The sequence below is a fragment of the Jaculus jaculus genome, chromosome 8 (assembly GCF_020740685.1).
Source record: "Jaculus jaculus isolate mJacJac1 chromosome 8, mJacJac1.mat.Y.cur, whole genome shotgun sequence".
NCBI classification, from domain to species: domain Eukaryota; kingdom Metazoa; phylum Chordata; class Mammalia; order Rodentia; family Dipodidae; genus Jaculus; species Jaculus jaculus.
Genome location: NC_059109.1, coordinates 41,948,378 through 41,961,096, shown reverse-complemented (window position 1 = coordinate 41,961,096; position 12,719 = coordinate 41,948,378). Strand labels below are relative to the sequence as shown.

Genomic DNA, 12,719 nt, shown 5'->3' with positions numbered 1-12,719 from the left:
GGGGTCAGACTGATTCTCTAAGCAGAACACAGGCCATTTATGTGCTAACCAGCTGAGAGCGCTTCATAGTGAGTTGAGAGCCTTGTTTTAATACCAAACCTGTGATATCTCCTGAACACCCAGGCGGATCAGGCAAGCTTGAAACACTTTACCTCTGGAAGGGGGCTGGGCCCTCAGGGAGAGACCTTCAGGAAATCCTGGGAGAGGAGGACTGTGACCTGTTCACACTCCAGGTGTGAACTGGGCCTCCACTTCTGAGTTGCCAGAAGTGGAGTCTGCCATGGGCTGCAGGTTGCACACCACACCAAGTCATTACATGAGTCCCCACTTTCCCCAGAAGGCCATGATGATGACGGGGAGGGGGAGGGGGAGGGGCCGTCTACCCAGACCCCTGTCCAGGGTACCAGAGCTGGTGACAGTTCAACCAACAGCCAGCTCTCTTTGCTTGGGCGCTCTCTGATCATCTGGCAGCCCAACCCGGCCTGGTGGTGTGGACGTGCAGGCCTGCGGGTGTCCTACCTGTCCCCCACATGGGAGCCTCGTCATCTTGCCTTCTGTCCCAGCCCAGTGTCCCCTGCCCCCAGAGCCCGGGAGCCGCTTTCCTGTTTCGTTTTGGGCAGGAAGAGTGAGGTCGTGTTGTTCCTCCCCCTGCTGCCGGCTCAGGCTGTGGGAACGGTTCCCTGAATGTTTTCCTGTTTGATACCCTGTGTGTGCAATGGAGCAGCAGGGAGCTACGACCGAGGCATAGCGTGTGCATGCTCCTGGGCCTCACATGAACACCCAGGTCCAGCGCAGCCATGCTGGGTGTGGAGGGAAAATGAGAAGGGAGGGCAAATTTGCCCGTGTGCTTGGACTTCATGAGGATAGGTCTGATGGGTTTATTTTGCTTGCTGTGGACAGGCTGAGAGGTGGAGCATCTGCTCAGCTTTTAGTCACTGGCTCCTGTTTGTTTGTTTGTTTGTTTGTTTTTCATCATTTGCTCTCGGTGGGGTATGTTTGTTTGTGGCTGCAGAGAGGACTCTGACACCCTGGGGACTATCCTGTGCCTTAGAGGAAGCTGGGCATGGAATGACTGGAAACTCCCTCAGTGTCTCAGCCAGAAGAACCCAGACTCGCTGAAGGCTCCAACTGTGCTCCGTGCAGTTTCCAAAAAATCTGCAGCTCTGCAGCTTTAAGAGGACCAGGGACCCAGACTTTCAGCTCTGTCTTACTGCAAGGAGGGCAAACCCAAGGCAAACCCCCTACCCCAGATCAGTTCCCCACTGGGACTAAGAACAGGGTACCAGTGTGTCTAACCCCCCCACACACAACAGGAGGAAGGACCCAGAAGGGACTTAAAGGACCTGTTATCTGATAAGAAAATCCTTTTGAATAAGAGAAAAACAGGAAGTCCATAGCTTCTTCAGGCTTGGGGAAAGGGAAGAAGGATTCCAATCAGGGGGACTGTGCCCCATGGAATGGTCAGAGCATAAAGTAGGGGAGTAGGGAGTGGCAATGTGCCCCAAAGCCCCTAGGCATGTTAGGCTAGCTAGGCTGTAGGCTGTAGACAAGGTGGGTGAGGCTGGGCTCCCCCCACACAGGGACAAAGTCAAACCCAAGCCCATGTATATGTCCCAGGGATTCTGTCAGAGCACTCCACACAGGGAGAAGGAGTTTCCAATGCTTTGACATCACAAAGACAGGACCCAAAAAGTAATAAACTCCTGTACACATCTGTTCCATATTATAAATACACATTATATACAAAATAATGTTATAAAATGTAGAAAGGTCAGTGCTTCTGATTCTTAAATTATCGAAATACTAGACTCCAAAATAAACTACAAAAACCCCAAACAAAATAAAACATATTATTGATTTCTAAAAAATCAGCTTCGAGGGTGGTCCAGGGGCAGTAGTGGGCACAGGCAGAACCCAGGCTCAGGGGCATGAATTAGGCATGAAGGAGGAAAGGGCCTAGGCCACAGTAGCACCCTATGTCTTCCTCACCAGAATTTTCAGCATAACCGCCTGAGCTCCCCAGTTAGGCCTCGTTACCCTGGCTGGCAGAAGGGGCAGGCATTCCGCCCATCTGCTCTCATAATCTCAGAGGCACTCAGGGCCAGTGGTAGAAGCCAGGTAAAGCCTACCAGCTCCTGCCCAGAGGTCTAGGCCAGGAGAGGGCCTGCATGCCATGGTCATAGAGACAAGAATTGTTCCTTTCCCCTTTGGTGCCCACCTCACCTGTAGGGCAACTACTGCCAAAAGCCACACCCTATAGCTTTCTGCCCACAAGAGGCCCTGCCTTTGCAGGCCTCCTCTCCTTTCTGATTTGGGCCCAGCAGTCACGATGGAGCCTGGGCCAAAGGCACTTTTGGAAACACCGATGCCCACGGAGGCCACAGCAGCTCCAAGACCCATTGGGCCACTGCCACTCTCCCTGGAAAACAGGTCAGAGCCCCAGAAAGAGCCCTGTGAAGGCCACTGTTGTCAGAACAGGTCCAAGTGGCACCTTGGGCACCAGCTCAACTGATGTTCCCTGGCTCCTCAATTCTGTTCCCCTTGCCAGTAGGTCTGCCCATCTGAGACCAGACAGACTCCCAAAGGTGTGCAGGGGTGGTGCATCTCTTGGCAAGTTCACAGTCTGTCCAGTTCGTGCCATTCCCTCCTCCTCTGTTGAGAGCAGCACGGTGCATATTAAAGATGTCCCATCCAGGATGCAATGTAAACAGTGCAGAAGGAAGGCCCAGCTCCTGGGCCAAAGCTGGGTGTCTGGGTAAACTCGTGCCTTATACCTGGGGAGCATGTGCAAAATGGAAAGATGGTTACCCTGGGCCCAAGCACCACCTCCAGACTGCCCTAGGCCTTCCTGGGTGAGAGCAATGGGGGAGGGGCAGCCCCCTCAATCTTCTGCCCTAAGATACACAAGTGCCTAGAAGCTTGCACTCATGAGGGGTCCAGCAGAGGAAGCCAGTGGGAAAGAGCAAACGGGCACAAGTCAACTGTCCTCACCCCAAAACACCTGGGAACTAGTTCCTGTGAGCTGGCCAGGTGCCATGGCTGTCCTGCCTCGCATCAACATAGCCGGAGTGATCAGGCCAGGCATACGAACGACCTGGTTCCTGTTTCACACCCTCTGTGGCAACAAGGCCAGCAGGGACCCAAGATCCACGGAACATGGCCTGCCAAAGAGGTGGCTTCTGGCCTACCATTTAGGAGGGACCTATAAGGTTGAGAATGACAAGACCACTTTCCCATGGACACAAGGCAGGAGGGGACATGCTGGCAAAGACGGCCAGCCCAGAACTTACCTCTGTGGCAATGACACATTCATTCCTCTCTTCTGATATCAAACACACAGACTGGTACATGGAGTCCCTCGGGGAGCATATCGCTGATATTCGACACTCTGGCTTTTCACTATGGGAACACAAGGCCAACCAGTGAGTGTAAGGAAGGGAGGAAGGGGACAGGCTGGGGGTGGGAGGGCAGCTGATCTAGACCCCAGAGAGCTAAAGGACCTGCAAGGCAGTGGTTCAGGAGAAAGCCATAGACTGGAGGTTCCCAGTGCTGGCCTTTTGAGAAGGGTAGTTAGAAGAGGTCCCTAAGAAAGACAACCTCCACCCAATCAGAATGGTCACAGGTCTAGAGAAAGCCAGTGTTGCTACGAGAGGCAAGCCATGGTATGGAAAAGTCAAAAGAGATACTCTGTGGATCCTTGACATTTGTGAGTGAATGAATGGCTCTTCCCCAACAAAAGACCCTTAGGAGAGGTTTTATGAGACACGGTCTCACTATGTTGCCCAGGGTAGCCTCAAACTTGAAATCTTCCTACCCCAGCCTCATTGGTAGCTAGGATTACAAGTGTGTGCCACTGTGTCTGGCTCCTAACAGTAATCCCATTGGAGTATCTTCCTGTCAGTAACACAACCTTATTTGTTTAAAAGCAGTCAGGGCCTGATGCCAGCCTCCCACCAAACCTAGGAGACCTGGCCAGACCCTGGGCTTCCAGGTGCCACTTACCTGTGTAACCGTAGTGGCACCTTCTCCCCTAAGCTCTTGTCACTGTGAGGATACTTCCCAGGCATGGTCCCCCTCCCCAGGGGTCCTGGGGCCAGATTATAGTCCAATGTGTGGTTTTGCTGCTTGCCACAGTTGGACTTGTCCAGGCCACAGTCCACTTCCAGCTTTTTCTTCTGGTTTGTATTCTTGAGCTGCGCTGCAGGGATCAGGTTATCCTTCTGGAAGTCCGACAAGTTGTTCATAGCCTCTCTGCTACCATCATCAGTCTGCCGTAGCCGCAGCTGCCGCACAGCCACCGCCACCATGCCCAGCAGCACCAGTACCACCACCAGCCCCACGCCCAGAGAGACAGCCACCCAGGGGAAACTGGGTGGCAAGCCCACGGGGAATTCGCAGCGGCTGCCCACAAAGCCATAGGGGCAATTGCAGATGAAGCTGTCCGGGGATAGGCCCGTGTAGCAGGTGGCGCCGTTGAAGCAGGGCTCTGAGGCACAGGCATCACTGGGTGTCCGCACTTCACAGCGCCTGCCCGAAAAGCCCGCTGGGCACGTACACACAGATCCATTCTCCAGGTCATGGCAAGTGCCCCCGTGTGCACAGGGGCTGCGGGCACAGTTGGCGATGCGTAGTTCACAGTGGGTGCCCGTGAATCCCGGACGGCAGCGGCAGGTGCGGCTTGGACCTCTGTTTAAACACTGGCCACCTGTAAGGACCCCAGACATGAGTCAGCAATAGCCCGGGACTTCTCCAGTGAAGGGCGCAGGGTTTCATCCCAGCAGTGAGCAGAGGCCCTTCTGTCCCCACAGCCAAGGTGGACAGAGCTGACTACATAAAGAACTGCTGGTCCTGGTGCACTGTGTCTCACCAACTCAGATATAAAAAGTACCTACTGCTTACAAACTTTAGAATCGGACATATTCTTGGGCTTTTACTCCCAGCCTGCTCTCTCTAGCATGGAATCTGACACCTGCTGCTTTACCTGGTCCCTAAGCCTCAGTTTCCATAAACTTAAGTAAATCACAGGATAGCAATGAGGGTCAGGTAGGAAGATTCACGAAGGCAAAAGTAAAGATGGACGCTGGGTATGGTGGCACATGCCTTTAATCTCAGCATTTGGGAGGCAGAGGTAGGAGGATTGCTGTGAGTTCAAGGCCACCCTGAGACTACATAATGAATTCCAGGTCAGCCTGGACTACAGTGAGATTTTACCTCAAAAAAAAAAAAAAAAAAGTACAAAATGGGCTTGGTGCAGTGGCGCACGCCTTTAATCCCAGCACTCAGGAAGCAGACAGAGGTAGGAGGAGTGCCATGAGTTCGAGGCCACCCTGAGAATTCATGGTGAACTCCAGGTCAACCTGAGCTAGAGTGAGACCCTACCTTGGAAAACCAAAAAAAAAAAAAAAAAAAGACGATACATAGGAAATGCTCACAAAGGTATATCATTTAATTACACCTTCCCATTCAGGGACGAAGAAACTGGATCCAGGGAGTTGAATGAGAATAGATTTCAAGCCTTCCTTTGAGCCCTTCTCTAGCTCCTGAGCTGCTGACTGCCTGCGTCACACACAGCACCTTGTCAGCCAGCTACACAAGGATTCCAGCTGCCCGGTGCCACATTCTCTGTGCTCTATGGGGCAAGATGAAGCCTTTGGAAACAAGGCTCTGGCCACACCATTGGGCTCCCTAGAGGAGGGACATGAAGCTTCCCATATCCCTCTCTCCAGCCCAGAGCTTCCTGGAGTCAGGAATCATGGGCTACCCTAGTCAGGTCAAGGTTCTTCCGTGGAAATAGGAAAGGAATTTAGGTAATGTCAACCCTCACCTAAAGCCTGCTGCTGATCTGCTCCTCCTCCAAAGCCATCTCCCTCCCCATGCTGGTCAGACAAGCTCTTTGCCCTTCAGAACAAATGGGAGCCATTCTCAGGCTGCTCAGAAGGACACACAGGCTTCTCTCCTCTCCTCCCACGGGCTCTCTGGCCTCAGGGCCAGTCCAGGTTACCAAGGAAATAGGAAGGACTTACCATTGGCACATGGGTTGCTGGTGCACCTGTCCACTTTCTTCTCACAGTTAGAGCCAGTGAAGCTGGGGGGACATTCGCAGGCATAACTGGCACCCTGGTTGTGCTCCCGGCAGGAGCCCCCGTTGAAGCAGGGGGAGTCAGCGCAAGTCAGGGTGCTTTGTTCACAATGCAGGCCATAGTAGCCTGGGGGACACAGGCAGTGGTAGCCATCCTCCTGGTCCTAGAGAGAGAGAGACCACAAAGCTGACAGTCAGGCTCAGGTGGGAGATCAGGCATCATGACCTGACTCCACCTGCCAACTGCGCCTGTCTCTGGCTGCGCATCCCACAGCTTCTTGGGGATGCCTGGATGCCACCTGGCTAAACTTCTGCTCTCCTGAGCTGGCCCAAGTCTCACCTGACAGCTGCCCCCATTGCGACAGGGGTTGCTGTCACACTCTTTGAGTTGCAGCTCACAGTCCACGCCAGTGAAGCCCGGGCGACAAGTGCAGGTGTAGCTCCGCTGCCCACTGTTGGAGCACGTCGCCCCGTTCTTGCACGGGGAATGGTGGGTGCAGTAGTTCAGATCTGCAGAAACAGGAAGCAGCCAGCTGAGCAGAGCCGAAAAGCACGCCCAATGCCAGACTCCTTGAAGTGGAAGGTCACCTCGTGTTTGGCCCAAAGAGGCTTTAAATCAAAGCGTTCTAAGTCTAAATATTCCTTCTCCCTGCCAATGAGATCAGACTGTTGAAGCAACCGAAACCACACATGACCAATACAAATATAAGCAAAGGTGGAAAAAAAAAAAAACAACCACCACAAACCGACGACAGCCTGCCAGGTAAGCTCACAACCACTGCCAGCCAGATGCAATGAAGAGTAGGAGGAGGGGAAGTGAAGGCCCCAGGTCAGGGAGGAAGTCAGAAGAAGCTTCATGGAAGAAAGGCAGCAGAGGTAAGCCTGGAAGGGAGGAGTGAACTCTCAACAGGTGGGAAGAGTAACATATCAAGGAGGTGAGAGCCAGCACAGGCAGTGGCCTGGCACTTTTTTTTTTTTTAAAGGTATTTTGTAAGATAAGTATTTGTTTTCTTATTGGAGAAGGACAGGGAGGGAGAACCAGACAGAACAAATACGGGGACTTTAAGAGGTGTGTTTGTATAGGCTGAGGATGCCTGGGAGCAAATGTGGACAGTGAAAAGGAAAATAGCAGGAACCAGGTGTGTGTAAGTGGGAGGGCAGAAAGGAGAGGGGAAATCAAGCAGCCCCCCCTTCTCTCTGTCTCCCTGCCTCTCTGAGACAGACACACACACACCATACAGAGACAATTCCATGCTCTTGCTGGCAACTAGTCAGGACCTAGGCAAGTTCTTTCCAGTCTAGCAACCCCTCTCCCCACCCCCAGGTCTGTATGGTGTCGCCATGGCAGCAGGCACACTGCTTGACCCTGAAAGTGGAAGGCTGCAGATGGCTGTTAGCCTATAGAAGAAAAGGCTCCCTTTCTCAAGGTTGGGGCTCAAAGACCCCCCTGTATTAGGCAGAAAAGTGACAACCTCCTAATACTGGACTAGGCACAGGCAGCTGCCTGCCTAGTGCCAGTGGAGAAAAGCAGGTGGCTATCCCCACACTGAAAAGGCGGTTAGATGTTGTTCCCTCCACCCAGAGGCCCATGTTCACCACAGCCCAGGGCAGCTAGTGGACACACCCCACCAGACAGCTGTTTAGAGGATAGCTGCTCAAACAGCCCTGTAAGGTAAGCAAACACTCAGGGGTTAATAGGTAACTACAAGGCAGAAAGAGGAACTGAACCTGGCATCCCCCTCTCATTGGCCTGGCTAGAGTTTATGAGTGTAATCTCCAGGCTGCCAAGCTGTCACTACTCCCCTGATTCTTCAGTTACCCTAGCTCCCCAGAACCTGCAGAAGGGGGTCCACCACCTCACTCTAAGCCAGTTGGAAGATTTTTTTTTTTTTTAAGTCCCAAGATTGAGCAGTGCTGTAGCTAAGTGTTGCTAAGGATGTGTGAGACCCTGGGTTCCCCAGCAAAACACACACACACACACACACACACACACACACACACGGTTCCAAGATCCTTGAAGGATAAAAGAGAAGCCAAGTTCACAATCACCAAGGAAGAAGAGTCCCATCATCATCTTTGGTTTCAGCCCTTGCCCCATCTCTCCTGCCTTTTACTCACCTTGGTCACAGAACAGGCCACCCCAGCCCTCATCACAGGTACATTGCCACGGGGTGCTGCAGGTACCATGGCGACAGCCATTGTGGGGGATACACTTGTTGCACAGGCGACCCTGCCAACCTGGGCGGCAGCTGAGGGACAAAAGAGAGGCTGAGAGTAAGACGGGAGGCCTGGCCACATGACAAGGGAGAACTCCCCCCTCCCACACCACCTTCCTGTCCCCTACTCACAGACACTCAGCTGGCTTGCTGCAGTAACCATTCTGTTCATGACAGCCAGCAAGACAGATAGCTAAGGAAAGGAAGTGGGGTTGGATGAGGTTAGGGTTACCATGGACTCTGAAGGCCCACTACCCCCTCCTGGTCCCACTAATGGGACGGTGGCTATTTTAAAGGGAAACGGTGGTACTGGGGAGAAGGAGCATGCTGCATGGAGCGTAGAATGGGTATCCTTGTAGCTCAGGCACGATGGGGTGGGGGGAGTGCCAAGAAGAAAGAAGCACCGAGTCCAAGACCAGCTCAGCATCCTCAGGTGACCCTGAGGCCCAGCTGACTCTGAGGGAGGCAGGATGTGGCTGAGGTGACTCCCTGGTAAGGTACTTGCTCGGGGAACCCTCCTCCCCAACCCCATTCAGGAGAGGGCTCCGAGGCTTACGCTGTTCACAGTACTCCCCAGTCCAACCAGGCAGGCACGACAGACTGCCATCTGGCTGGCACACATAGTGTCCAAAGTGGTCGTTTCGCTTTTTGCACAGGCGAGAGCAGCTGTCCCCATAGTAGTTGTCGCTGCAGATGACCCGGTACGAGTAGCGCAACTTTGTGAGGGTGCTGGTTTGTTCATCCATTAACCAGTTCTGACCCACAGCAAGGGAGCCTTGAATGGTGATCTTGCTGATGAGCGCATCTGATGGCAAGGTTTCTGCAGGGACAGAGGGTGGGGTCAAGGAAAGGCAGTCTGACCCTGAGAACGCCAGCGACTGCTGCGGGCGCAGTGACTCAGAAGGCAAGAGGGTGATGGTGGTCAGCCCAACACACCAGACTACTACTCACACAGATGACCCCCACCCCCACCTGCCAGCAGCCTCAGGCCAGAGGGTCCTGAGAGTCTTGGCTGCCCTGGGTGTGTGCATGAGCAGGGGCCTGATAGCATTCAAAAAGGGGACAATAGAAGGATGTTAAGAGATCCCAGGGTTCTAAAGACAGATATTGAGGGGAAAGAGGAAAAGGGGTCAAAATGGGGGGGGGGCTGTAGAAAAGCTTTCTAGTGAGAGGAAGATTGGGAGTGGGGGGGGGATCCTTTGGTGCCGATTCAGGGGTTCTGTCCCAGAGATGGGTAATGGTTTTCTTTTTTTCCTTTTCAAAGTGAGAATTGTTGTGCTGCTGAAATATCCTTTTCCTCTGTGTCAGAACAACATCCCAAAGCCATTATTCCCTTTCCAAAGGAGCGGAATTCGCAAAAGGTGTAAAATACAGGAAGGGGCCCGTCAGCGGCGCTGGCAGCCTCGGCCTTTCTCACCGCCTTGCTCCCCGCGTTCCCACGCCAAAAATAACCCGCAGGAAACGCAATTGTGCTCTAAGTCCAGGCCGCGGGCGGGCGGGCGGAATCCGAGCGCGGAGCGCGGGGCGCAGCTCCCGGCCGGGCCGGGCGTCCTGCCCCGCCCCCAGCCCCTGCGCGTCCCCCCGCCCGCCGAGCTTAACTCTTTCGGCGCCGCGTAGTGTCGCCCCCCTGTGGCTGCGCAAGTGACACCGCTCACCTGGCCGCAGGTCGTCTCCCGGCGCGTGCCAAGCCTCTATGATGAGGGAGAAGGTACCCTGGGAAGCGAAAGGGGGTGGGAGACGGGAGAGATAGCGAGATGAGCAAAGCAGCAGAGGCGTCCCCCCCACACACACACACACCCCGCCGCGGCAGCCCGTTTAATTAATCTAATTGCAGGGATACAGTTACTGAGCCTGGGTCAACATAACGGATCTGCACGCAGTGCAGCGCGCGAGCCGAGCCGGGAAGGCTGGATGGAGAAGAACACCCCACCACCACCGGGCAGGGGAGGGATGGAGGGGTGGAAATGAGAGCCACCGTGTGGGGTGGCACTGCGCCAGGGGAATGAAAATCGTGGCCCAAGAACTGTGAGGAGGGGCATATAACTGGGAAGACAGAACGTTGTGAGAACCCTACTCCCTGGTGGTCCCCAGAAGAGAATCCAGAGAGAAGAGGCCCGGACAGGAAAGTATCCTTGGGTCAGGGCAACACAGGGATGGGTTCTCTGATCCCCTGGGCGCTCTTTCCTTTCCCCTTCCGGGAGGCTACCCCTTTCATCCCCCCGCCCCCAGCCCCATGCATCCAAGCTGTGCTCACCGGCCAGGTGAAGTTGAAGGGTAACTGGAGAGGATTCCGACTCCCGCCGCTACTGTCTTCCCTGACAGCAAAGGAGTTGGTACCCAGTACCGGCGTGGAGACGCTGCCGAAGGTGCAGGGCCCGGGCGAGACGACGGCTTGGAAATGCTTCAGACAGACGCGGAAGAAAGTCCTGCAGCCGGGCTCGCACGGCCGCCCGCTGGCCAGCACCCCGCGCTCGTTGGCGAACTCGTGCAGCTGCAGCTGGAAGACGCCGGAGCCCGCCGCGCGCTGTGGCACAGGGACGGGAAGGAGGAGGAGGAGGAGGGACCGTCAGCCCCGCCGGCGCCCAGGCTCCAGCCCCGAGCGAGCGCGGTGGGAGAGGGCGGAGAGGGCGGCAACGTTACCTGCTGCCAAAGCGTCGCCAGCAGCAGTAGCGCCCAGCAAGAGGCGCTCCGGGACGCGGCCTCCATCCCTTCCCCGCCGGGGAGCGTCGCTCTCGGGTCTCCCCGAATCTGGTCCCGTTGGAGATGCGGCTTTTCCCGCGCGTCTACCCGCCTGCGGGGAGTGTGGGTGAAGGGCTGGCTCCTCGTGGGGTTCGGCTCCCTGGTCGCCCGCTGGTGGCTGGTTCCGCTGCTGATGTTCCCCCCTCCCCCGGTCCGCCCCCAGGCAGGTAATCCAGGTGAGGGCGACTGGGCGCCGGCCGCTCGAAGGACGTGTCCTCGGGCTAATCCTGGGGCTGGGGCCTGGAGAGGGGCCGGAGCCGGAGCCGGAGCCGGGCACGGCAGCAACGGAGCGGCTTTGGGCTGCGGTCCTAGGTTTTGTGTTCCTGGTCGGCGAGAAGCGCCGCTACTGAAACCTGCTCGCTCGGGATCCTTTCTTATATATATCAGCTCCTCTCTTCGCTGCCTGTCACTCAGACAGAGTCGTGGTCACTCACCCCTCCCCTCGAGGCCTCCAGCCGCGACAGTCCCAGCGCCGACCGCAGGGGGCCTCCGCCCCCGCCGCTCCCCCGCTCGGCCAGCCAGTAGGGAGCAAGTCTCCGCCCTTCTCCCAACCCTCCGGGGCCCCTCCAGCCCTACGCGTGCCGGGTGGCCAAGTCCTCGGTGGTCGCCCGGTTAAGGGCCGAGACCTTCGCTTCCAGAGGATGATGGAGGAGGGGGAGGCTTGGGATGCGGCGGGAGGTGAGGGGGTGGTTCCCGGATAGTCTTAGGGGCGGAGACTCTAGGGAGTACCCCGTAGGCCGTGCATCACCACCAGTTTGCGTCCTTCACCTATGATCCTCCGGCAGGTAGAAAGAATTTAAGACCGGAAGGCCAAAAAACCAGAGCCAGCAGGGTCCCTCCGTTCTCCAGTTTTCTTTCCGCAGACCTTCGGGAGCCCTGGCCTCGTTGGCCATCGACACGCGTCCCCAGCACAGCGGGGAAGCCAGCAGACGCGTTAACCTTTCCGTGTCCACGCCAGAGCAAGGCCAGGGGCCAGGCGTCCAAGGCTCTGGGCTCCCCGGGTGCACCTGGTGGGCGTGCTCCTCTCGTGCAGCGAGGCGTGCCCAGAGCGTGCCTTCTCCCCAGGCCCTCCGCCCCCCCCCCCCACCGCTTGGCTCGTGCCAGCGCCAAGACGCGTGGTCCGGGAGGTGGGGGAGGCGGGTGTGGTCTCCAAGGACGAGGAGGGGGCGCATCCTCAGCTGTATGGTAATGAGATTCTAGCCCCTCCTCCCCTGCCTCCTTCACCTGGGTCCCTCTTGCTCCATCGCCCACTCGGTCCCCTTGCTCAGCAGCCCCGAGGGCCCCCGCCCCCCATACACACACACCCGCGCGTCCCATAGCTCCGCTGAGGCGGGGAAGAACTCTCCAGACTCGGGTTGCCTGGGGTCATCGGAGAGGCCAGGTGAGGGCTGAGACAGAGCAGGCCCGAGTTCTCTCTTCCTAGGATGGCAGGATGTAGGGTGGAACTGGAAGCGTACTCCGTTGTTTGAGTTTGGGGCGGCTTCCCCCGTGCCGCCCGCGCGCCTCTCCCGAGTGGCCTCACTCCTATAAGAGCCGCAGCGGTGCAGCTGCTTTCCCGGAACTCGCCGCGCTCCCCGGAGGCCCCCTGACCAGGAACGCAGGCTTCGCCCCAGTCTCGGGGGGGGGGGGTGCTGGGGAACTCTCTCTAGCACGCTGAGGGCTGCGGTGGCGGAGCGGGGGGGGGG

At 56.5% G+C, this 12,719-nt stretch overlaps 1 protein-coding gene across 1 annotated transcript; it reads right to left on the bottom strand.

Moving 5' to 3' along the window:
* Positions 1 to 1,716: 1,716 nt before the first annotated feature.
* Dll4 (delta like canonical Notch ligand 4) lies at positions 1,717 to 11,456 on the bottom strand. The gene is made up of 11 exons (XM_004660798.3): positions 10,936 to 11,456; positions 10,550 to 10,819; positions 9,951 to 10,008; positions 8,852 to 9,115; positions 8,428 to 8,488; positions 8,198 to 8,328; positions 6,420 to 6,589; positions 6,024 to 6,243; positions 4,003 to 4,705; positions 3,291 to 3,399; positions 1,717 to 2,774 (listed from the first exon to the last, which is right to left on the bottom strand). Exons 1-11 carry the CDS (start codon positions 10,999 to 11,001, stop codon positions 2,769 to 2,771), a joined length of 2,058 nt encoding a protein of 685 aa, XP_004660855.2. The 5' UTR covers positions 11,002 to 11,456; the 3' UTR covers positions 1,717 to 2,768.
* Positions 11,457 to 12,719: the final 1,263 nt, after the last annotated feature.

Excerpts from the sequence above, each read along its gene's own strand:
- Dll4 (XM_004660798.3), bottom strand. The coding sequence starts at position 11,001 with ATGGAGGCCGCGTCCCGGAGCGCCTCTTGCTGGGCGCTACTGCTGCTG. Across the intron at positions 10,009-10,549 it reads CCTTCAACTTCACCTGGCCG|GGTACCTTCTCCCTCATCAT; the intron begins GTGAGCACAGCT and ends TTCGCTTCCCAG. Across the intron at positions 8,489-8,851 it reads TGGGGAGTACTGTGAACAGC|CTATCTGTCTTGCTGGCTGT; the intron begins GTAAGCCTCGGA and ends TCCTTTCCTTAG.